Source organism: Camelina sativa, chromosome 15, assembly GCF_000633955.1.
Source record: "Camelina sativa cultivar DH55 chromosome 15, Cs, whole genome shotgun sequence".
Classification (NCBI taxonomy): Eukaryota; Viridiplantae; Streptophyta; class Magnoliopsida; order Brassicales; family Brassicaceae; genus Camelina; species Camelina sativa.
The window spans coordinates 6,321,727-6,345,299 of NC_025699.1; the positions used below are offsets into that span (position 1 = coordinate 6,321,727).

Here is a 23,573-nt window from a genome sequence, read left to right on the forward strand (position 1 = left end):
TGCAGAAGGGGACAATTCCTCTTTGCTGGATAGCAGAAGGCTTCTCAAAACCTAAGAGAACACAAAAGAACCACCCATGAGATGATGCTAATAAGCGAGAGGCACAAATCACAAAAGATAGCTTTCAAGAGTACTTCAAACACATACCATAAGCATAGATACCCCTGAGAAGGTTCTCCTGGAGACCCATGGCATCAAAGCTCTCATGAACCTCATCATAAGAAGTGAAGAACTCATCCTGTCCCTCAAGTCTGCATCCATACAATATACAATCAGCAACTAGATCATTCAGAAAGAGCACACACACACAAGATGGAAAACAAAACAAAAAGACTCACACTTCATTCAGTTTCTGGTCAAACTGACGTGCATCAAATTGAGTGCCTTCTGGTGCAGATCCTGCCATACTACATACACAGAACAACAACAAAGATACCGTGATGAGACAATAGAGACAACATCTTTTTCAATTCCTGATAAATAAGATTGCAAAAAAATAAAAGGGAATGTGACAAAATAGCCAAACTCGAAGTCCATAAAGAGAGGAAAACAAGCATTAATATCTGCCTCAAATAATGTTCGGAGAGAATGTATAAAAAAGGCACATGGTTATCCATATATACATAGATAGACACCACTCAAACCCTATTTCTCCAATATGAAAGACCTTTTAAATCCAGAGACAACCACAACGAACTGTTAAGAAACAGTCTATAAAGACAATAACATCTGAGTTGTGTAACCTAGCGGTAATAAAAACATACAAACAATCACTGTAAAACTCACAAATCTACAGATTCTTAAAGATGGGTTAGATCCAAAAAACATAAATAGTCGTCATCATCATCATCAGCTCATATAATATCATAAACAGAGCAAGAAGATAAGGGTAACAATACAAACGATCTAGAAACAACAAAAATCAAAACTTTCAAATCAACAAACTCACCAAATCTATCGAAAACGAAACCCTAATCACGAATCTAAAAAAAAAAAGGTAACAAGAAAAGGATAAGCAAAAGCGAAGAGATACAAACCTGGAGCAAAAGTTGAGAGAGATTGGTAAACGAAAGTAGGAAAATTTCAGGGAGCTTGAATCTCCCAAACACGGATCTGAACCGGGTTGAGAGAGAAAGGAGAGCAAAGAGCGAAGATTGAGGCTTTTGTTGTGAGGAGACTGATGTGAAAAACCGAAAGAGGCAGAGAGAAAACGCGTTGCTTTAACTTTATATACTCCGCCTTTAGGGTTTTCCTTTGGAAATCTTCTTCCTCCTTTTTCTTTTACTTGTATTTCCGATTTTACCCCTCTTCTCTCTTTCTCTTTTACTCCTTTGTTCGCTCGGACAAGGATTTGTTTTGTTTTTGCATCATCACACTTATTATTAGCTCATGTCTTAAACACACAAACTCAATTTGTTTTGGGTACTAATTTGATTAAAGAATACATCTAGTGGGTAATTTACTTAGGAACATATATTCTTCATTATTTTTTATTAGTTGTTTTGGGACAATAACACAAATTAACTTCATTATTTCTTCATTAATTTATTTTAGTTTATTTTCCAGACCTTTCTTTCTCCAAATTAATATGAGAATAAAAATGAATGATAAACTAAGTATTATCTCAAAATATATTTTATTATTACTAAGTATTAACACATATATCTCTCTAGATTAAAGAATATCTAGTGGGTAATTACTTTGGAACATAAATTATTCATTATTTTTATTAATTATTTTGGGACAACATGACTTATTTCTTGACGGAAAAAATAATATATATTTATTATATTTTAATTTATTTCCAAAGCTTTCTTTCTCCAAATCTATGTTACATCGAAACTCTTTTTGAGCTCCATTTTCCGTTTCTGAAACTCGTGCAAACACGGAAACAAGTTATGGAAACACAATTCATAAAAATTCTATTTAGAAACACGATAGAAACTCCGTTTCTGTTTTGGAAACACGATTCCTAGAAATTTCTATTTGAAAACACGATGGAAACTCCGTTTTCGTTTTGCAAACACGACCAAAATCTTTTTTTGTTTGGAAACTTAGTAATAAATAACTTGGAAATATATGAATTCATTATACATATATATAATATTATTAGTGTTTTAATTTAACTATTAATATTTATATTTGGTGTTTTATTATATATATATATATATATGTACATATATACATACGTTTCCAAAATGTTTTTATTTTCTAATTTTAGAAAAACATTGTTCGTTTCTGAAATGTTTCGCTTATGCATATCTATTTCCGTTTTCATACAACCTACCTTGAAATTACAAAGAGAATTAAAGTGAATGATAAAAAAACTATTATCTGAAAATATATTTATTATTATTAAGTATTAACACATTTGTCTGTCTATGTTCAATAGCTAATTACACCATTTTTCTCATTTTACAAAATTTGTTATATTGTTGTCCAATGGACGCCCATGGACAGCCCATAAAAATATGGGCATAAGTGGACATGGTCGTTAATGGACACGGACAGCTATTTGTCCAAAATCAAATTGGACAATGTTGGACGGGTCAAAATGGACGTGGACAGCCCATTTTGACAGCTCTAACTGTTCCACATGACCACATTCAAATGCATTTACAAATGAATCTTGAATCCAATAATTTCTTTGATCAGGTGATACAAAATGGAGATTGTGAATCTAAGCCTCAAGTATATATATTTAATAAAGACAAGTTGTGGGATACAAAGTGGAGATAGTTAGTCAGGGGATACATGCCTAATTGCCTATGTGTCTAGAGATACATAATTGTTACAATCTCTTGAGCACCTCTGGACGAAACGAAGGACATCACAATGAGTTTCTTGCCTTTCTTCAGCGAACAATGTTTTTGATTTCAGCCTTCTAACCACTTTACTAAGCTGTTGACATTGTAGACATAGCTGGAGAAGGCAAAAACAGAATCGTGCTTTAGAGTCAAAAATGTATGAGGAAAACTAAGCAAAAAGACATAAAGAATTGCCCATTTGCCCCCAGCTCCGTTCTGTAATTTTTGAGATTTTTTTCAAACGATTTAAAATGCTAGTAGCAGCTGAGTTAGAGGAACATGTCCCCTAGGACAAGAACTGTCACAACTCGGTGATCATCATAAGCGTAAAAATTGAGCCATACGAGTAGTAGCACCATTTTCATCAAGATGATTGCATTGAAACATCAATTCAATTTTTATACGGGCCTGGGAAGATGAGGCCCATTAATAAAGTTTGACTTTTAAAATCGGACATAGTTTGACGAATCCCCGCCGTTCATTAGATGCCTACTCATACTCTAACGCACGCACCTGATGATCTCTGTCTTTTGGTGACTCGCAAAAGCTCAGAGAATCAAAAACCAAAATTTGGATTGGAATTAAAATAAAAGTCAAAATAATCGGATTTCGTCGATCTTCTGATATTTTTCTTTTTGCTGAAAACCCTAAACACTCCACACCATTTGAATTTGTTTTTCACATCTTCCTTCTAATCGAAAACATTCACAGTTGCGAATTCGGATCGGGGGCTAAGGCAGTGTTCCGATTTGCACAACAATGACTTACGCATCTCGTCTCATCATCAATCATTCCAAAAAGGTTTCTCTTTCTCTCTCTCTTTTTTCCATTTTTGTTGGTATCTATCTGATCGTGTTTTTGAGTTCTTCGATGATTATTTTGATTTCGTGATGATAAGATTGTTTCATTTTGGTTTTCTATTAACGATTTTTTTTTTTGGTAATGATTGATTTCTAATCATGGGCAATTCTGCATTTTGCTATTCAGAGCTTTAGTTGTGGTTCGCGTTATCAATTTGCAGTTTGTGGTTATTTAGCTTTTGTATTCATTTTGTTACTACTGGAAGAGTTCTAGTTTTGGAAGCAGAGTAATTTGTATAACGCCGCTTTGATGGTTGTGTGATTTTGACAGTTGAAACATGTTTCCACATTACTGAGGCGTGACCATGCCGTGGCTGTCCGATGTTACTCCAACTGTACCCAGCCATCTCTCACTGGTAGACAAGGTAACTTAGTTTGAAATTTGAGTATATATATGTTATGTAATATGTTCCAGCTTTAAATGATTGAAAGTTAATATGTTTTGAGTATATATGTTATGCTTCTCCCTTCAGCATTTTCTTTTTTTTGGTCTTCAGATATCTTCAAGGCCCGCCTGAATTATTCCACTGTGGAGATAATTTCTAAATGTAGTGCCGGAAATGTAAGTCCCTGCTGTTCTGTTTTCGTTCTCGGCTATGCCCTTGTAGCATAATCATCTGTGTGTTTTTTGTCGTAACGTTGTTAAATGCATTATATAGGTATCAATGCCTAGTGGTATTTCAACAATGAGCACAAAACTAAGCAGCACAATGGCAGGACCAAAACTTTTTAAAGAATTTATAAGGTATGTAATTGCCATGTGCATACTTCTTACTGTGTTCCTGTATGGATACTTCTATCTTAAGCTAGTTTTCTTGCGTTTCAGCTCCCAGATGCGATCAGTAAGAGGATTTTCATCAAGTTCAGGTAGTTAGTTAGTTCTTCATCAAGAGTTTAACTTTAACTTGTATATGACTTACAGCTTGCTCTTTGTATATTCTTTGGCCTGCATGATAATTTGTGTAGAGAAAACCAGATTTCTGATTCTATTTTTACCGGATCATATTTCATACTTCTTAAGGCCCGCCTTGTATATGCTAGCTATGTAGCTGGTTAACGATCTATAAGGGGTTTATCACGGAATTTCTGTTGTGACAAGATTGTGCAACTGTATGGAATATTAATTGGTAACTGGAATAACTAGCGTCTGACTTGGTTTTTGTGCCTTTTGCGGCTATCATATTTCTGTCACTGTGGATATGCATTCCTACATGGTTTTGTTTTACCGAGAACTTCTACACATATGTTTCAGATCTTCCTCCTCATCAAGAGATTGGAATGCCTTCTCTTTCGCCAACAATGACTGAGGTATGGACCTTTGAGTACCTACTTACTAAAATTTACATGGTATATTATCTTGTCCTTCTACTAAAGCTACCTGTTGAAACTTCAGGGTAACATTGCCAGGTGGCTGAAGAAAGAAGGTGATAAAGTTGCTCCTGGTGAAGTGCTTTGTGAAGTCGAAACTGTAATGTTAATCTAGATTGAATCTCTTCTTCTTTTTATTCTTCTGCCAGGAAAATAACACTAATCTCAATCTAAATATTTTAGGACAAAGCAACCGTCGAAATGGAATGCATGGAAGAGGGTTTTCTAGCCAAGATAGTAAAGGAGGAAGGGGCAAAAGAAATTCAAGTTGGGGAGGTATGATTGTTTCGTATTTTTCTGGGAGACTTGTAAATTATAATGGCTTCTCATAAAATATTGATTGTGAGCCTTACGCTCCCTTTTTGTGACTGTAGAGTTGCAAATCAATGAACTATGCAACAAAATTGACAAAATATCTTTCTTTATATAAATCACATATAAATGTTCTTTGTCCCAACTAGGTGATTGCTATCACAGTTGAAGAGGAAGAGGATATTCAAAAGTTTAAAGATTACACCCCCTCATCTGATGCTGGTCCTGCTGCTCCTGAAGAAAAACCAGCTCCTTCCCCTCCAAAGGAAGAGAAGGTTGAGAAACCAACCACTGCTCCTGAAGCCAAGAGTTCCAAGCCAAGCTCGGCTCCTTCAGAAGATCGTATTTTTGCCAGTCCTCTTGCAAGAAAGTTGGCTGAAGATAATAGTGTTAGTTTCCAAAAAAAAGTTACCAGTAAAGCTCTAGTGTTTGATTCCCATGCTCTTAACTTTTTGTCCTACTTTTCCTTCAAAAACATTAGGTACCTCTCTCAAGCATCAAAGGCACAGGTCCTGAAGGACGGATAGTGAAGGCTGATGTCGAAGATTTCTTAGGTATCATAACGCCTTGGCTATGCCCTCTCCTTACATTTTTCCCCAGTCTTTGTTGCTTCTCTTTACCGAATTTACGTCATCCATTCCTAATGCATCTTCCTATGGGACAGCTTCAGGTGGTAAAGAAACTACTGCCAAGCCTTCCAAGCGCACGGATTCAAAGGTTCCAGATCTGGACTATGTTGACATCCCTCACACTCAGATACGAAAGGCAAATACCTATACAACCTTATATCTTGATTGTTTGTGGTATTTCTAGGTTACCTTGACCCACGATCTCTCTGTTTTGGAGGCAAAATTTTCAAAATTTGTTAACTGTATGAGTTTGACAGGTCACAGCCTCACGTTTGGCATTCTCAAAGCAAACTATTCCTCACTACTACCTGACCGTGGATACATGTGTGGACAAAATGATGGGGTAAGTATTAAGTTTTCAGATTATGTATTTTGATTCAGTCAATGGGTGCTAAACATAGCTATTTTTTATATGCAGTCTTAGGAGTCAACTCAATTTATATCAAGAGACATCTGGTGGGAAACGGATATCTGTAAATGATCTTGTTATTAAGGTGCATCATACTTCCTTTCTTGGAAGCCTAATTAAATATCCTTCTCTGTTATCCATTATGAAACCTTTTCTTATTCGAATTGCAGGCTGCTGCACTGGCTCTTCGAAAAGTTCCTCAGTGCAACAGTTCATGGACAGACGAATATATCCGCCAGTATGTACATAATCTGCTTCAGAGCTTCATGATAACTTTGCAAATCATCTAGTTTCGTGGTTCTTATTTTACTCTTTTTATGCCCAGATTTAAAAATGTGAACATCAACGTTGCTGTACAAACAGAAAATGGGCTTTACGTTCCTGTGGTCAAGGTGAGGGAGCTCTCGATACAGTTATTAACATTTTGCTGCAGAAACCTGAGATTTCAGAAAGAAAAAAACTCAGTTTATCAAATTGCTTGATTGCAGGACGCAGACAAGAAAGGACTATCCACAATTGGAGAAGAGGTTCGATTCTTGGCCCAAAAAGCAAAAGAAAACAGCTTGAAGCCAGAAGATTATGAGGTTAGATTAAATTTTGGTCACTGCTCACTAATAATGCTGCTCTGAAAGCAAATCAACTCAAAACTGTTTTCTTCTGACAGGGAGGAACATTCACAGTCTCCAACTTGGGAGGACCTTTTGGCATCAAACAGTTTTGTGCCGTCATCAATCCACCTCAAGCTGCCATTCTAGCAATAGGATCCGGTAAGCCCTTAGCACACTCATCCACTTTATCCATTGAAGTTTCTTCCCCATAACTTATTATATTGTGGTGTCTGAATCTCAAAACAGCCGAAAAGAGAGTTGTTCCCGGTACTGGTCCTGACCAATACAACGTTGCTTCGTACATGTCTGTAACACTAAGCTGTGACCACCGCGTAATAGATGGTAACAGAATCCGCCTCCCATTCCCTATTGTATTATCAATAATCATTTCATCGAAAACATCTATTAAGTAATCTCTCTGTGCAGGTGCTATTGGAGCTGAGTGGCTGAAAGCTTTCAAGGGATACATCGAGACCCCGGAATCTATGTTGCTCTAAAATCCAGACGCACACATACACACACACATCAAAGCTAAATTCATAAGAGTGTGACATCAAATTTCTCTGGCTCAACATTTTCTACCAGATTTGTTCCCTTTAGCAATGAGGCCTTGGAAGTTGCGTGTTTTGCTATTCATTACATTGAGGTGACAGATTTTTTGTCCAAAAATAAGATCAGGAAATCCCAACAATTTTACTGTTAACTGCATTTCTGGCTTAATGCTTATTTTCATCATGGGGTTGAAATTATTAAAACCCATACTACCTGTTTTGTTAATAAAGTACCTCTGAGTTCAATATCACGGACGGTTTACTTGCTAATATGCGAAAACATCATTAAACCCAAGAAACATGTCTTTTAAATACTACATTAAACCCAAGGAAAAATATGTCTAAAATACCAGCAAATAAGTATTAAAACAAACAGTACAGATCGTCATCACTTTTGTGTCTTCCTCCTCCGCCTGATCTGCGGGAAACTGAGAGGGGTCGGTAAGGTCGCAACCCTAGTTGTCTTATCTGTGGAGATTTTGCAGCCAAGGTTCTCAAAATGTGTCCTCAGCGCAACTGTGCTCACCCTCAGATCTTTAGCTATGTCTTCTGGATCGGTCTTGAAACCATCCACGTGAAGTGATAGCACAAGAACATAGCTTATCAGAAGGTTGGACTTGTCAACAGATATCCTGTCTGATTCAGGATCCTTGTACATGCTAATAAATTTCCGATGGATGATATCTGGAATCCTATGGTTTTTAGCGGATTCAAAATTCATTGAGCTTCTGTCCTTGAACTTAATTAGATGGGTGAGAAATGTTAAAGCACCACAAACCCTCTGCAAGTCGGCATCGTCCTGCATATCAAACAGAAAAATCAACAAATATGCATAAAGAATCTGAGCTGTAGATGAAACTATGAAGATCAAAATGACTATCTACAAGTTCAGAATCTTTGTTAACAGCAGAGCGATAGTTCCGCATGTTAGACTTTACCATGTTTACCACGTATATGCATACTACCAATAAAAGAATCAAAATGTTACCTTGATATCTCGCAACTTGTACAATCTGTTGCGGACAAAAAAAGGGTAACTCTCAGGTGCTGCTTCAGTTTCCTGTTGCAGAAGCCTGTATATATCTCCAAGGAAGTTCCATTCTCCCTTTTCGATGATTTTGTCCAAAGGATAAGCTTCCCTTGGAGAAGTTGCAGAGGCATCATAAGGTGGAATGTTTCGTGCAACAGTAGAACTGGTGCCTTCAAGAGCCCCCGTATTAATATCAAGTTCATTAAGCTTCCCGTCAAGGAACTTCTGCGTCTCAGCATCATCTCCCAGATTTAAGTTACGCTTCTTCTTATCCTGCATAAAAGACACACACATTCTCATTTAAATATACAATCCTCTCAATGAATCTCAAGATAATCAACCTATATAGGTACTAGTCAGAAGCTAAGCAAAGGGATTTAAACTAATGCTACTATTATTACAGCAGCTTATATTAGCAATGGTACCAATAAGACTAATACTGTAGAGAACGAGTAACACATAGAAAAGATGACATACCCGAGAAACAACTTTCTTTGTACTATACTTCTGGTTAGTTTTGCTTAGTCGATCTCTTATGCTAACTTCTGCCTCTGAAGCTTCTTCCTCCTTTGCTTCTACAGTTTTAATCCTTGGCTCCAATCTGATTATCTGCAAGTTAAAACCCAAAACTTCAACTCTCAAAAAAATCAATCCTTTTCTAATTCACAATACATTAAAACATTCCCACTAACTCAAACCTCATCAAAATCAAGGGTAACAGAAAAAATTCGATTTTTTTTACAAACCTTATTGTGAGCAATAGGAAAAATCCTGATCGTCTTCTTCTCTCTATTCACGATACCCAAAGAATAAGCAGTAGTCTGCATAGCCGCTTGCTCGCCAGTGTAATTCGTTCCCACAAACTCCACGTTCGCACCAGGAGGGCTTACCACAACTTGAAGCCTCTTCTTCGTCTCATCCTTATGCTTGTAAACAGTAACTTTTGGAGTCTCATGAACTTTCTCTCCCGTTTCTGGATCCACCTCACAGGGATCGTAGCTTGTGGAGAAATAAGCCACGATAGGAGAGATTCTATCGGGTCTCTCACGGATTTGTGTCACCTTGAGTCTGATTTTCTTGTCTTTGTGTTGATCCTCTGTTTCTGGTTCTGTTTCTGTTGCAATCTCCTTACCTTTCCTTTGCTTCTTCTCTAGAGGTTCTGGTGTGTTGAACTCCTCATCTTCTTCCTCTTCCTCGTTAAGATGGTCAATCTTGTGTTTGCCTCCCATGGTTTGTTAAAGCCTTTGGATTCTCTCAGTCGATCAAAGAAGCTGCAAGCAATGTAGAAGAAGAAGAGACCACTCACTAAATAATACTAAAACCCTAATTTCGGCGACTTTGTTCAGGAATATTTGCAAAACGGACCCTTGTATTTATCCATGTTGATAAAAAAGATCTTCACATAGTTTTCGTTTTTTTATCCTCTAACTTTTGATCCGTTCTAAAAGGACCCCCAACGGCATAACGCTCGTCTGAGAGAAAACAACGCGTTAGTTTCATCAGAAACAAATAGAAAACGACACGCTGTTTGTGAATTTGTGAAGACTTATCTTTTATATATATAAAAAAAACTATTTGGGATACACTGAGACCTCAATTTTTGCTTTTAATCGAACTTAAACTTATATTGATAAAGAATTAAGACGTTGAAAGAAAAAAAATTAATACTTTGATAATACAATTTTGTTCATCTATATAATGTGTTTATAAAATTTAAATTAATTTTATTAATTTAAATGTAAAAGCGTTTACAAGATCTTTATAAGATTTTTTTTTTTTTTTTTTTTTTTTTTTCAAAATTGCATTCTCGGTCTNTTCAAATAGAAACAGTATAAGAAGAGGGATGAAAAATCCCAAAGTTCAGAAGGTTACAAGCATAGACTTTCCCCAAAGCCTTAAAAGAGAACAAGGAAACAAATAGCATCAAGCAAAGATCCATGAGAGCTAAGAAACAAGAGCTGAAAAGCAGTTGAAGACTTGTGAGATCATGGTTGCAAGATTGGTCAACATCGAGGGACTCGAGAGATGACAGGTAGGCCTCGGTCATAAGACACTTTGCCGTTAGTAGAGGAATCAGGACCAAGGAGTTCACCTGAGTGAGGGATATTAGAGGAAGTAGTGCCTTGGTAGAGATTCGGGGGGCAGAAGCTCGGTTGGTTATAAAGAGGCTGACGGTGAGTTGCTTAGCCAAGGGGTTCCTGAAGTAGTTGGTGGAGCCTGTCGAGGGATGACTATTGGTGTAGGAGCCACTAAGACCAAAAGTACAATCTCGATACATCGAGTTCAGAGTTAAAACGCATTGATACTTCAAGAACTTGGGAGCAATAAGGATCAGCTTTGAGGTTAAAACCAGGATTCGCAAATAATAAATGTAGAGCCGTAACATACCGGGTGGATCCTCTCTGCCATGGACATGGTGATCAAGAATTCCACACAAGGTTTGTAACCGACAAGACACTATCAAAGAGTAACCAGTCCTGGCACAAACGTATGATTGCTGGGTATTGGTAGTAGTAGAGTATACTATGGGAGCTAAGAACAGGTAGAATAAATAAATGTCAAACCGTGACATAACAGGTGGATCCTCTCTGCCATGAAAATGGTGATCAAGGATTCCACACAAAGTTTGTCTGCGGCAAAACACGGACGAGGGATAGACAGACCTGTCTACTGAGAACAGGGTTTCCAATGATATCAAGTGACACCAAGACAACCATGATGAATTACTACTCAGATGGTAATCATAGAGATAGCAATCTTGATCACACCATTGGTTATATAATGCTGTCAACAAGAGATGTAAGTAATCGAACCTGGGAATTTTTGTTTTGGGCTTGGTTTGGTGAAACGATAAAGGGCCGTCGAGGGATACAAGGCCCACCAGGAGAAAAACTCTTTCCTTGGTGGTTGACCTAGTTTGGGTGAGCATGCGGCGGCGGCTGTCCGGAGATAGTGGATAGATTTGCAATAGACGGATGATCTCTGCGGGACAAGGTTTTGATAGTGGCAAGCCAAAGGAGAGGTCAGTGAGAGACCACACGAACAGTCCATTGATGGATAGGTGAAAGCTTCGCCTGTAGAAAAGGACGCCGTGTGCCGTCGACGTCTCCACCGGGTGAGAAGCAGCAGATGGTCCAAGGAGGAGCTCGTCTGCTAACTTCGGTGTCTCTGGAAGAGCTTTTGCAGGGGAAAGTAGACTTTCAGATCTGGGTATACGCATGTAGGCTGTATGTGGACTCCGAACACCGGCTGAGTTAACCAGAGAGAGGAGGAGAGGGTTCAAAGGACTCCGCCCTCGTCTTTTGTCTCTTTTAAGTGAAAGCTCGCCGGGATCTGAGGGGAGAAGGGGAGTTTGTAACCAAAAAAGAAAAATAAACGGGGAAAAAGTAAGCAAAAAGAAAGAGGGCAAAGCAGAAATAATGCCGCAGGTAGAGAGATCCCGACGCCGGTGAGCCAGAGCTCCACCGGCGTCGGAAGAGATTATCGGAGATGGGTCCTCGATGTTAGTGCCTGAAAGAAAAACGATGTTTTGGTCTGACCAGTTTTGTATATAGGAACTGTAAAACGTTTATGGTCTACTTACCTATGTTGATCTTTATAAGATTTTTGTAAGATTTTTATAAGGTTTTTATATTTTTGTCAGTGATAATTATAGCTGGTATGAATTTTTGGCCGATGACGTATGGCAAAGTGACAACAGTCATTCTTTCGAAAAACAAACCGAAAGAATGACTGATGTATTGGGTTACAAGATTTGCAAGCGTGTAGCCTATTTTGGGATGGTTATTAGCAGTACAGTGTCATTCTCTGCTTCGATCAGTCTCATTCTTCTTTTCATCAGCGGTTTACGATTAAAGTACCAACCAATCAACCATGTACATTACAATTTTATAGAAGAAGACTACTTAATTGGTATTTAATATATAAGAACATGCATGAAGCCTGGAATTTTATAGTAACTTTTGTGTTTGACAAGATATTACTGAAACAGTGAAAAGTGAGAACTAAAAAAAGTCATGTAAAAATTAAGGTTAAGGTGTTGACTTTGGGTTAGTGTGTCCAATGGTTGACTTAAACTACTTAACAAAACAGATTGATATAAAATACTAACTCGATCTTTTTTTTTACTGGACTTACTGACTTCATATGAAAAATAATTGATTTTATATATCATAGTTATCTTATGAGGTTTTTGTTATACACTCGAAATAATTAGAGAAATTTTGTTTGGTCTCAAAATACAGTTATCTGATTATATAGTTATTATTTATATAGGTGTCGGTTTATAATATGGATCCTCATAACATTTATGGCGACAGCGGTAATTTGTGTATCGGCAGCGTTCTTTTTCGCAATCGTATTGATGCAATCCGACGATCGAATAATTCTATATATGCTTCTGATTTATTTTTATTTTATTTTGGGTCGCGTTTCCGGTTTTAGTACTCCTAATCCAACTTGTTCGACTGATATTGGCTTATTTGTACCATATGTCATCGTATTTGCACGTCTACGACGATCCCCTATTCCCCTCCACGATTGCTGCCACTGGCTCCATCCATCTCGGCCAATTGACGAAGAGTAGGAACTATGAACATGTGGCTCAAACTCACGTATGCAAGGAAAATGTGTCAGCAATGTTACAACTATAATATGTCTCCTATTGTCATTTTATAAGGTTTAATATGGGGGTTTGTAATTCTTCATCGAAATTAACTTATGTTATTAAAATAATTAAGACGTTGATCAGTACATTACAATAGTTCAGCAATCTAATGTGGAACATTCATACAATTCATATATAATTTATTATGTACCAACGAAAGAATCTATGCCGGAACATGTGAAAATTATGATGTAAATACACCAAATTCATGATTAGATTTTTAGTTAAATATTTCTGACTAATTTTATGACTGTCGATCACAGTCTGTAATTAATTATTTTTTGGTTAGGGGTTCTTTAACATTTAATCTTTTCTTCTCTTTTCAATTCGATAACAAAAAATATATATATATATATATATATATCTTATCGGCTAGCTACATGTTTATTAGAGAATTACTTAACTAATAATAAATAAATAAAAACTAATACATGCTATTTTGTTTTGTTTTGTTTTGTTACCCGCCTCACTCAGATACATATTTAAGCTGAGTTATCCAACATATATATACGATACGAGCATGGTTTTCTTATGCGACACTTCTATAATAGTTAAACTTAAAAGGGCCTCCCTTGTGGGTATTTTTTTTTATCTACTAGCGACTATTTCAACCACTAGATTACATTGGTCGTAGTTGATTACATGAAGTTATAAAAGGCTCAGAGCAACCACTAGATCATTACATTATGTTGGTAGTAGATTATTATCTACTTTACAGTGGAAAAATAGTATCACGTAATTATTTTCACTGTCTAACATTAACGACTGATCTACTTTTGATTTGCTGAATGCTATGCATTTTGCAGCGAGTGTTCCATCTTCATCGACTATATATATCTCCAAAATTTTACTTGGCAAGTTCATTCATTAGACACATCACACATGTAGATGTAGGTACTATGAAAAACAAAGACCGTTGAAAGAATATAAAAAGAACAAAGAAGCTCCCAAAGTCAAATTTGATGTTGTGCAATTCCAAACCTAAAAAACTAAAACTCTATATAAATATTTTTTTTTTAAAAACGACGACTACCTAATGTCGCTGTGTTGACTTGCTGGTGTAGTTCTCAAATAATATGTTTTCTATTGCTGTAATCAACATACGAATAGTCTCAAACTAGACTTTTAGCTGATGAAACCAGAAATTTCCATCCTTAAATCAAGAGTCTCATTCTTTTTTTCCTATATAATCTCAGGCGATAATCAAAGAAATTACACATATAACTTGTAAAAACTCTTAAAAGTAATAACACTCATTGCTTTGAATCATGGAAGCCAATGGTCGAGAAAATCATCAATACGAAGAATCAACATCAGAGTGGTTCGCAAAGTACTTAAACCGCCAAAGTGATTGGTTAGAAAAAACCAGAGGAAATCTGATGGTTACGGCGACGGTTATAGCTGGTATGAGTTTTCAAGTTATGGTTAATCCTCCCGGTGGCGTATGGCAAAGTGACAATTGTTCTTTTGGAAATCAAATCGGAGCTCCGATTTGTAAAGGGCAAGCGGGTACTGCTGTATTGGAGTACGAGAGTTCCAAGCGTCAAGCCTATCTTGGGATGGTTATTAGTAGTACAGTGTCTTTTTCTGCCTCGATGAGTCTCATTCTCCTCGTCATCAGCGGTTTACGACTAAGGTACCAACTACCGACCAATAAATAAATTGCAACGTATCTTAATTAGGCCTGGGCAAAAAAACCGGACCCGAAAACCCGAACCGGAACCGACCCGAAAATATGGACCCGAATCCAAACCCGGAACCGGTAGAATACCCTATTGGGTCCTAATCTCCTAAACCCGAAGAACCGGAACCGAATCCGGAACCGAACCGAGAACCGAATGGGTACCCGATAAACCCGAAATAAAATAATATACATAAAATACTAGTTATATTTTTTTTATTTATAACATAGTTATTCAAAGTTACAACTTAAAATTCAAAAATATTAATTCTTCCTAGATCAAAATACTCAAAATAACAAAAATTATATTGAAATATTTAGCTATATTTTTTTAAAAATTTTATTGAAATGTTTAGCTATATTTTATTTTAATATTTAACATTAAAATTTTCGGGTAATCGGGGTAAAATTCAGGTTATCGGGTAAAATTTCGGGTAATCGGGTACAAAAAACCCAAACCCGGATGATATCCGATTTTTTCGGGTACTTATAGGTTTTGAAATTTTAGACCCGAACCAACCCGAACCCGGTAAGACCCGAACCGAGCCCGAACCGATATTTTCTGTTTACCCTATTGGGTCCTAAACTCCTCTACCTGAAAAACCCGAACCGATCGGTTCCTATCCGAACCCGACCCGAGTACCCGAATGCCCAGGGCTAATCTTAATTATAACAACTTGTGTGTATAATATTATTGAGTTTTGGAATTTTAATGTAACATTCGTGTTTGACAAGATGGTTGACTTAAACTAATTCAACAAAACCGATTGGTAAAAAATATACTAACTCGATCGTTGCTTGGTTGGACTATAAAAGTATGAAAAATACTCGATTTCATATAATAGTTATCTGATGATATAGTTATTTATATAGGAACCGAATGATAATGGCGACCCTCGTAACATTTATGGTGGCGGCGGTTCTCTGCATATCGGCAGCGTTCTTTTTCGCGGTCGCATTGGTTCAATCTGACGATCAAATAATTCGTTATATACTAATGGTTTATGTTGGATTTTGGGTCGTGTTTCCTGTTTTAATACTCGTAACCCAACTTGTCCGAGTGATACGTTGGCTTATTTGTTTCATATGTTGTTGTTGTTGCCAACGCCGACGATCCCCTCGACGATTGCTGCCACTAGCTCCATCTCCGGCCCATTAACGAAGGAGTAGGAGCTATGAACCTGTGGCTCAAACTCACGTATGAAATGAAATTGGTGTCAGTATGTATTATTGTGATAACCATAATTAATATAGGTTTATATATGGGTTTGTATTGTTTAGTAAATCATTATAATTAATAATCGTCTGTGCTAACTGCATGACATTAGCACCTTATGAATCGTGATTAGTCTACTTTTGGTCGTCATTATTATTACCATGTTCTTATCCTATATCCATTTTATTCTTTCACATATAGTTTCGGTTACAAAATAAAATATAATGATAATCAACTCGTTATGGGAAAGATTAATATCCAAAAGGACCGGGACAAAAATAATAAGTTTTGAGCATATAACTATAGGTTATAGCCATGTTTAATGTGATTGGATGGTTCAGAAATCAGAAGTATATTACAATTCGTTTATGTAAAATAAATAATATATATGATTCGTAAATAACCCTCGAGGCCTAAAAAGATAGTTATGGACTTATGGTACAGTATTTACATGTCATAAAACTGAAAAAAAACAAAAAATGGAGAAAAGTGAGTCAAAGGGAGAGAAGGAGGTAGGTCTCTGCCCTGTAATACCTACCTTTAGTCATCCCTCATCTCCTATTTATATCTGATATCAAGTTATCAACTCCTCCATTTTTCATTTTAATGAATTTGTTTAAATAAAAAACATAATAAAATAAAAGAAAGAGAGAAGAGAAAGGGAGAAGAAAAGATGATGATGATCATGCATATGAATGACTAAAATGGAAACTTATGCTCTTAAACGGAAATATCCCTTAGTCCAAAGGTCTTTCAACCATCTTCTTCCTACCTTATTCACCATCATGAACATCAGTTTGACCAACAAGCAAACGTAACATGTGTGTACCAATAGGTCCAATACCATCTTATGTCTCTCAGTATATACATGCATATCATTTTTTCCAACCAATTTAAGGATGATGGTTGTTAGTTAGCCATGCATGCCAAGGTTACCATCGATATTAATTTTATTTGGTTGATCTCACTAACTATATAACTGTAACAAAAATAAAATAAAAAACTCAATGTTCAATTTTGTTTTTGTAAACTTATACCATTAACTCAAAGTTTGCATCAGATTATTGTCTATCCAAGAAAATAAGGTGATCTACTCTACAAAAGGATTAGTTCATAATTCGATCCAATGCAACAATTTTAAACCCTAAATTTAGAGGATCATGTATATGTAAGAAATATAGTATGAATGAGTGCATTATATGTATCGGACATATAAATGTGTAAGTAAAGAATGGTAGATAGTAGGTGTGTAAGGGGAGAAAGATCTAGGGGGCTTCAAAAAAAAGGAGAGAAAAGGACAGAGCATGTGAAAAGAGACAGAGAAACAAACAGAGGAGTGAACAGTCTTACTCCTTTTTTTTTTTTTTTTCTCTGCACTTAATGAACCCAACCCTCTCTGTATATTTCTGATACTTCACATGCCTTTCTCTTCTTTCTTATATATATTCCTATACTTTTTCTTTCAATTTTGTATAGAGTAATGTCCGATTAAAAAGAAAATATTTAATAGAAAAACGACAAAATATCTAACATATATTTTTTTAAAAAGGACAAAAGTACTTTCACTTCACTTGCAACCAAACAAACCTAGTCCCCTTCTTTATCCAATGGTCTCTTCCCTGCTCTCTATTTCTCATCTAAACACCCTCTTCTTTGTTCCTTATTTACCATTTTTGCCACCTTGCAAAATAAATAAAACCACATTTCTATGTAAAAAATGTGAAATTGTAAAAATCTTTTTGTTTTCTATTGTCGTCAGAAACTGTAAAATCTATAATATTACTCATTTTCAGGTCAGCAAAAAAGTTTGGTTTCTTCTTCTCGAGTCAGAGATTCGTGCAGTGTGTGTGATACAAGAAGCTCCTTCCGAATTCTTTTCATTAAATACTTACTTGTATCTATTATTATTTTTTTTTTTGCATCTATCTGTTTTTCCCCTGTCTTAGACAGTATATTATTATTAACAACAGAGCTCACTCAATGTAATATACAAAAAAGAAAAAAATGAGCTCAATAAAAAGGAAATGGCACTCATTTTTATGCTATGAAGTGTTGGGATACAGCTGAAATTAAAAAGTGCGTCAGCTCAAAGGAAGAAAAAAAAAAAAAAGATTCCCAAAATCAATGCACTCTTTTTATATTAAAAAACACAAAAATAGTTATTTATATACTAGCTTGAAAATAAATTAATTAAAGAAATGGTTGATTTGAAGAAAAGATTGAGAAGAGAGGAGGAAAGAGTTTAGTCAGAGAGACAGGAGCATCAAGTGCTGCAGAAGAAGCAACAGGAACACTGGGCCTGAGTCTCTTCAGATTTGCCAGTCTTTATAGGACCACACTCTCCTTCTTCATCCCCCTTACATTACATTTTATCTATTTTAACATTTACAATATTGGATATTTTAATGTTGTTTTGATTTTACACTACATGGCAAAACTCCTTAAAAGCTCTTGTCCTGATGTGATTTTTTTTTCTTCTTTTTTTTTTTTTCATTTCTCTCTTCATTTCTTTATTGAATGTTTTGTGATAACTCTTTAATTTATTAAACACATAGTATTTCGTTTTGATTAACGTTCAACCAAAAAAATAAACCTATCTACTAGAGTGTGACTAATTTATATCTCTCCTAAATACAAAAATAGGGTATATATATTAAAGAGAGAATGGTCTCGTGAAGAGGAAGAACCTAAGCTAGTAGTGTTCATGCAATTTGCATCTGAGGAATATATGCTTTGATAGAGAGAGAGAGAGAGAGAGATCAAAAGGTGACAGAGAGGGTGCTCTTCTTTGTCTGTCTCTGTCCGAAACTCAGGAACCCTAATCTCTGAATCCATCAAGAAAGCAAGCTCTTATCTTCTTTTGTGCTTTTGCTACATATATAAACCTTTCTTTGAGGGAAGCTATAGCTAGAGAGAAGATAGAAAGAGAAAAGATGATGAGTCTAAGTGGAAGTAGTGGGAGAACAATAGAGAGGCCTCCATTTACACCAACACAATGGCAAGAACTCGAACACCAAGCCCTAATTTACAAGTACATGGTCTCTGGTGTTCCTGTCCCACCTGAACTCATCTTCTCCATTAGAAGAAGCTTGGATTCTGCCTTGGTCTCTAGACTCCTCCCTCACCAATCCCGTAAGCTCTACACTTCTTCTTCTTTTTTTTTGGCTTGCATAAAGTTTCAATCTTTTGTTGATTCTCATGCCCAAAGTTTGCAGCTTTATGTGTTTTTATACACTTAAGATTTCTGAGTTTCTGCTTAAAGTCTCCACCTTTTTCTTTTTCCAACGACCACTTTGGAAGTTTTCCACAATATTATTCTGATGATTTTTGGAACTAATTAAGGTCTTAATTAGGGTTTAACAGCATGACTAAGTTTAGGGTTTTGTTTTAATTAAATGATGCAGTTGGATGGGGATGTTACCAGATGGGATTTGGTAGGAAACCAGATCCAGAACCAGGACGATGCAGAAGAACAGATGGGAAGAAGTGGAGATGCTCAAGAGAAGCTTACCCAGATTCAAAGTATTGTGAAAAACACATGCACAGAGGAAGAAACCGTGCCAGAAAATCTCTTGACCAGAATCAGACAACAACAAATCCTTTAACATCACCATCTCTCTCATTCCCCAACAACAACAGCCCAAGTCCCACCTTGTCTTCTTCTTCTGCATCTTCCTCTTCAACAACTTATTCTGCCTCTTCTTCTTCAATGGATGCTTACAGTAACAGTAACAGGTTTGGTGTTGGTGGAAGTAGCAGTCACACTAGAGGTTACTTCAACAGCCATTCTCTTGATTATCCTTACCCTTCTACTTCACCTAAACAACAACAACAACCTCTTCATCATGCTTCTGCTTTGTCACTTCATCAACACACTAATCCTACTACTTCTCAGTTCAATGTCTTAGCCTCTGCTACTGACCACAAAGACTTCAGGTTCTGTATATAATCTTATCTTTAATTTCTCTTTTTTCATGCTTAATTAGGATATTAATTCTTGAAAAGGAAGAAACTTCTATTTATATATGGGGATTTTTTTTGTATTACAATTTTAGGTATTTTCAAGGAATTGGGGAGAGAGTTGGAGTTGGAGAAAGAACGTTTTTTCCAGAAGCATCTAGAAGCTTTCAAGATTCTCCTTACCATCACCAACAACCGTTAGCAACAACAGTGATGAATGACCCGTACCACCACTGTAGTACTACTGATCACAAGATTGATCAACATCACACATACTCATCCTCATCATCATCTCAACATCTTCAACATGATCATGAACAGGATCATCATCATCATCATCATCATCATCGACAGCAACAGCAACAGTGTTTCGTTTTGGGCGCCGACATGTTCAACAAACCCACAAGAAGTAGTGTCCTTGCTAATTCATCAAGACAAGATCATCAAAGTCATCAAGAAGAAGAAGAGGAGAAAGATTCATCGGAATCAAAGAAGTCTCTTCATCACTTCTTCGGTGAGGACTGGGCACAGAACAAGAGTTCAGATTCTTGGCTTGACCTTTCTTCCCACTCAAGACTCGACACTGGTAATTACTGCAAAAATAATCTAATCTACGCTAATAAATAATAAGTAGCGTTTCAATTATTGATAATTCTAAATTAATTTTCTCAGCTAGCTGATTAAGGATGGCAGTATTCAATGATGGGTCTGCTGCACCAACACACACAACTTCGAAATGTTGAAGAGTCACATTTCACATCTATTTCCGTGGAACAATGAGACAGGACTCTGTTTGCAGGAAACCTATATGTATACATATTTATGTATCTTTCTCTTTTTTCTATGTGTGTTAGGTCCAACAAGAAAAGTGATCCGACAGATATGTCTGTGTGTGTTCTCTTGCTTTCTCATGAAATCGTTTTATATTTTAGTGTCCCTGAAAGCAACAAAAGAAAACACGACTCTGTGCGGGGCAGTGCTATCTATATATATATATTGAGTTTGTTTCTTAGGGTGCAGGCATACCTCTTATATATGAATCTATTTAACACATGAACCTAGTTTTTTTCTAGTTTTTTTCTAGGCAATTACATGTTAAGTATGTGTATTAAAATCGTAAAACGCTTATCTGAAGGAAGACTCTTGGGCTACGTTGAAGTTTATCGTAATTGTGGTTGAAGCAAAGTATAAGATCAGTATCCGCAATGATGTTTTTATTACACTTCAAAGTTTTTAGAATCGATTACTATATTTGAACTATGGGACTATCCTCAACTATATGAAATGACGTTCCGTGGACCCAAGTCTTGAATCACGCATTTACAGAACGAGAGAATGGTCAAAACTCAACATAATATGGCAACAAATTGAACTTATTATTATATGTAGAACATAAGAAATTTTGTCGCTTATAGGAAAACAAACAAATCATACACAACTTTTGGGTATGCTTCCTTGCATGCATGTGCTTCTTTGGCAAAAGGAAAAAAGTGATGAGAGTTAAAAGACAAAAACATCATGACTCTTGATCCATTAAGTTTATTAATCTTTTACGTGCGTATGATTACTTGGAATCATTACCAACACTAGTATTATATTTTAAGTATATCATGAGAATTAAAAAAAGAAACATTTTGCCAACGAAAGATTCTATGAGCGGAATCAGGTCCAGATTAAAACCAGCTCATCTTTTTGGTCTCATACCAAACAAAAACGCGTCTTAAACACTTTCAGTATAGGGAACAAGATCAAAAAAATACCATTCTTCTTCCATGTGAAACTATCAAAATTAGACAGGTTTGCGTAAACCAAAACATCGGTTCTAAGTTCAAACCAGACCATACATCCAGAGAGGCTAGTTATCATCAAATCCCCATCGTCATAAAATGTGCACTTTGCAAAATCACATAAGAAGATAACTACAGATCTAAATAACCAAAATTTTACAGATAAAACATGAAAGATCCCAAGCATTTTCTGATTCCAAGAGCTATCAAACACGAAAGATTCAACATTTTCTGATTCCAAGAGCAATCAGACACGAAAGATTCAACATTTTCTGATTCCTAGAGGTTATAAAACAGGAAAGATTTGACATTTTCTGATTCCAAGAGCTATCAACTACAGTCTAAGCAGTTCCCATGTCAATATGGAGTTGATCTTCCTAGGAGAAGTGACAAAGAATCTATAGCCTAAGGAAAGCATAACATAGAGAAAGAAACTTGATCTTCCTATCTTTTTCACTGCCTTGATTCTCACTATACTAACATAGTAACATCACACATACAAACCGAGATATACCGCAGAATATGCAGAAACAGAGGAATTGTGTACAATCCATCAAGAGAAGGTAACAAGAATAATAATACTCAACCAACAGCAGAAACACATTAGCCAACTCACAAGAATGAAATTAGATAATCGGTTTTCATCTCACAGAATCCCTAAAGAACAAATTTTACATGACTTGACTTGAGCCATTTTTTTTCTTTCTTTTCCAAACCTCTCTGTTCAATCTCTCTAGTTAGCATCGTTAGGCAATGTAAAACGAAAAACTACACCGACCTTTTTAAAAAAGAAGCAAAAAAAAAATAATCAAAAGACTGAATACAAAAAGAAGAAGGAAATATGTCAAATCCAGAATTTACCCAAATTTACAGAGGAAAAGGGCTGATCAAATTGAGTTCCTTTCGTGTTTTTTTTTGATGCTTTTCTCCTCGTCTCTCAAAAGTATGATGAAAACTCAGTAAGATTGTTTCTCTGGTCTCCTCTCTCTTCACAAAAAAAAAATCAATAAGTATGAGTCATCCGGAGAAGCTGCTTTCTCTTGAAAAGCAAGAAGGCAGCAACGCAAATCTGCAACATTGCTGCAAACCCAGCGAATACTAGACCCACTGTTTTCCCTGTATTCAATCCTCTCTTCTCTGTTTGCTTGAAGACCCTAGAAGGAGGAGGAGGAGATGGCGGCCGTAACCTCCGTGGTTGGTGGTTTCTGCTGTTAGATTGCGGAGGAGAAGAAGCTTGCGCACGCGGAGGAGGAGGAGGATGAGAGGGTTTCGGCGGCGGAGGAGATGAAGAAGGCGGTGGAGGAGGCGGCGGCGGAGAATTAGGAGGAGTTATATCTCCAACGTTGGATTGTGAAGGAGGAGGAGGAGGAGAAGGCGTGTTGACCTGAGGCGGAGTCAGCGGAGATTGAAGCAATTGAGGCGGCGGCGGTGGTGGTGGTGATGAATTAAGAAGCGGAGGCGACGGAGGAGGTGGAGATTGAAATTGAGGTTGTTCTTGTTGTTGTTGTGATTGGACAAGAAGGAGGAAGCTGAGAAACATAACGAGAAGTAGTAAAACATTCAAGGATGATGAATTAAAAAAACCCATTAATATCATCATCTCATCACCCAGATTGATTGATTGAATTCTCGGATCCACCCAGAGATGATGATTTAACACCCAAACCAATAAAAAAAAAAAAAAAAAAC

At 36.5% G+C, this 23,573-nt stretch overlaps 5 protein-coding genes across 5 annotated transcripts; 3 read left to right on the plus strand and 2 right to left on the minus strand.

Annotated features, from left to right (window-relative positions):
- LOC104745661 (dihydrolipoyllysine-residue acetyltransferase component 2 of pyruvate dehydrogenase complex, mitochondrial) lies at positions 3,340 to 7,750 on the plus strand. The gene is made up of 19 exons (XM_010466966.2): positions 3,340 to 3,608; positions 3,939 to 4,032; positions 4,165 to 4,229; positions 4,327 to 4,412; positions 4,494 to 4,534; positions 4,920 to 4,975; positions 5,061 to 5,135; positions 5,219 to 5,311; positions 5,497 to 5,736; positions 5,829 to 5,901; positions 6,012 to 6,112; positions 6,234 to 6,319; positions 6,395 to 6,470; positions 6,556 to 6,623; positions 6,711 to 6,777; positions 6,874 to 6,969; positions 7,050 to 7,152; positions 7,240 to 7,335; positions 7,420 to 7,750. The coding sequence occupies exons 1-19, from the start codon at positions 3,567 to 3,569 to the stop codon at positions 7,488 to 7,490; spliced, it is 1,629 nt and encodes a 542-aa protein (XP_010465268.1). The 5' UTR covers positions 3,340 to 3,566; the 3' UTR covers positions 7,491 to 7,750.
- LOC104745662 (DNA-directed RNA polymerase I subunit rpa49) lies at positions 7,830 to 9,891 on the minus strand. Its single transcript, XM_010466967.2, has 4 exons — positions 9,321 to 9,891; positions 9,052 to 9,183; positions 8,533 to 8,847; positions 7,830 to 8,343 (listed from the first exon to the last, which is right to left on the minus strand). Exons 1-4 carry the CDS (start codon positions 9,801 to 9,803, stop codon positions 7,933 to 7,935), a joined length of 1,341 nt encoding a protein of 446 aa, XP_010465269.1. The 5' UTR covers positions 9,804 to 9,891; the 3' UTR covers positions 7,830 to 7,932.
- On the plus strand, positions 14,420 to 16,280 carry LOC104745663. The gene is made up of 2 exons (XM_010466968.1): positions 14,420 to 14,876; positions 15,795 to 16,280. Exons 1-2 carry the CDS (start codon positions 14,509 to 14,511, stop codon positions 16,078 to 16,080), a joined length of 654 nt encoding a protein of 217 aa, XP_010465270.1. The 5' UTR covers positions 14,420 to 14,508; the 3' UTR covers positions 16,081 to 16,280.
- On the plus strand, positions 18,707 to 21,033 carry LOC104745665 (growth-regulating factor 5-like). Its single transcript, XM_010466969.2, has 4 exons — positions 18,707 to 19,269; positions 19,542 to 20,073; positions 20,193 to 20,683; positions 20,770 to 21,033. The coding sequence occupies exons 1-4, from the start codon at positions 19,071 to 19,073 to the stop codon at positions 20,775 to 20,777; spliced, it is 1,230 nt and encodes a 409-aa protein (XP_010465271.1). The 5' UTR covers positions 18,707 to 19,070; the 3' UTR covers positions 20,778 to 21,033.
- Positions 22,488 to 23,566, minus strand: LOC104745666 (leucine-rich repeat extensin-like protein 3). Its single transcript, XM_010466970.2, has 2 exons — positions 22,746 to 23,566; positions 22,488 to 22,662 (listed from the first exon to the last, which is right to left on the minus strand). The coding sequence occupies exon 1, from the start codon at positions 23,482 to 23,484 to the stop codon at positions 22,888 to 22,890; it is 597 nt and encodes a 198-aa protein (XP_010465272.1). The 5' UTR covers positions 23,485 to 23,566; the 3' UTR covers positions 22,488 to 22,662; positions 22,746 to 22,887.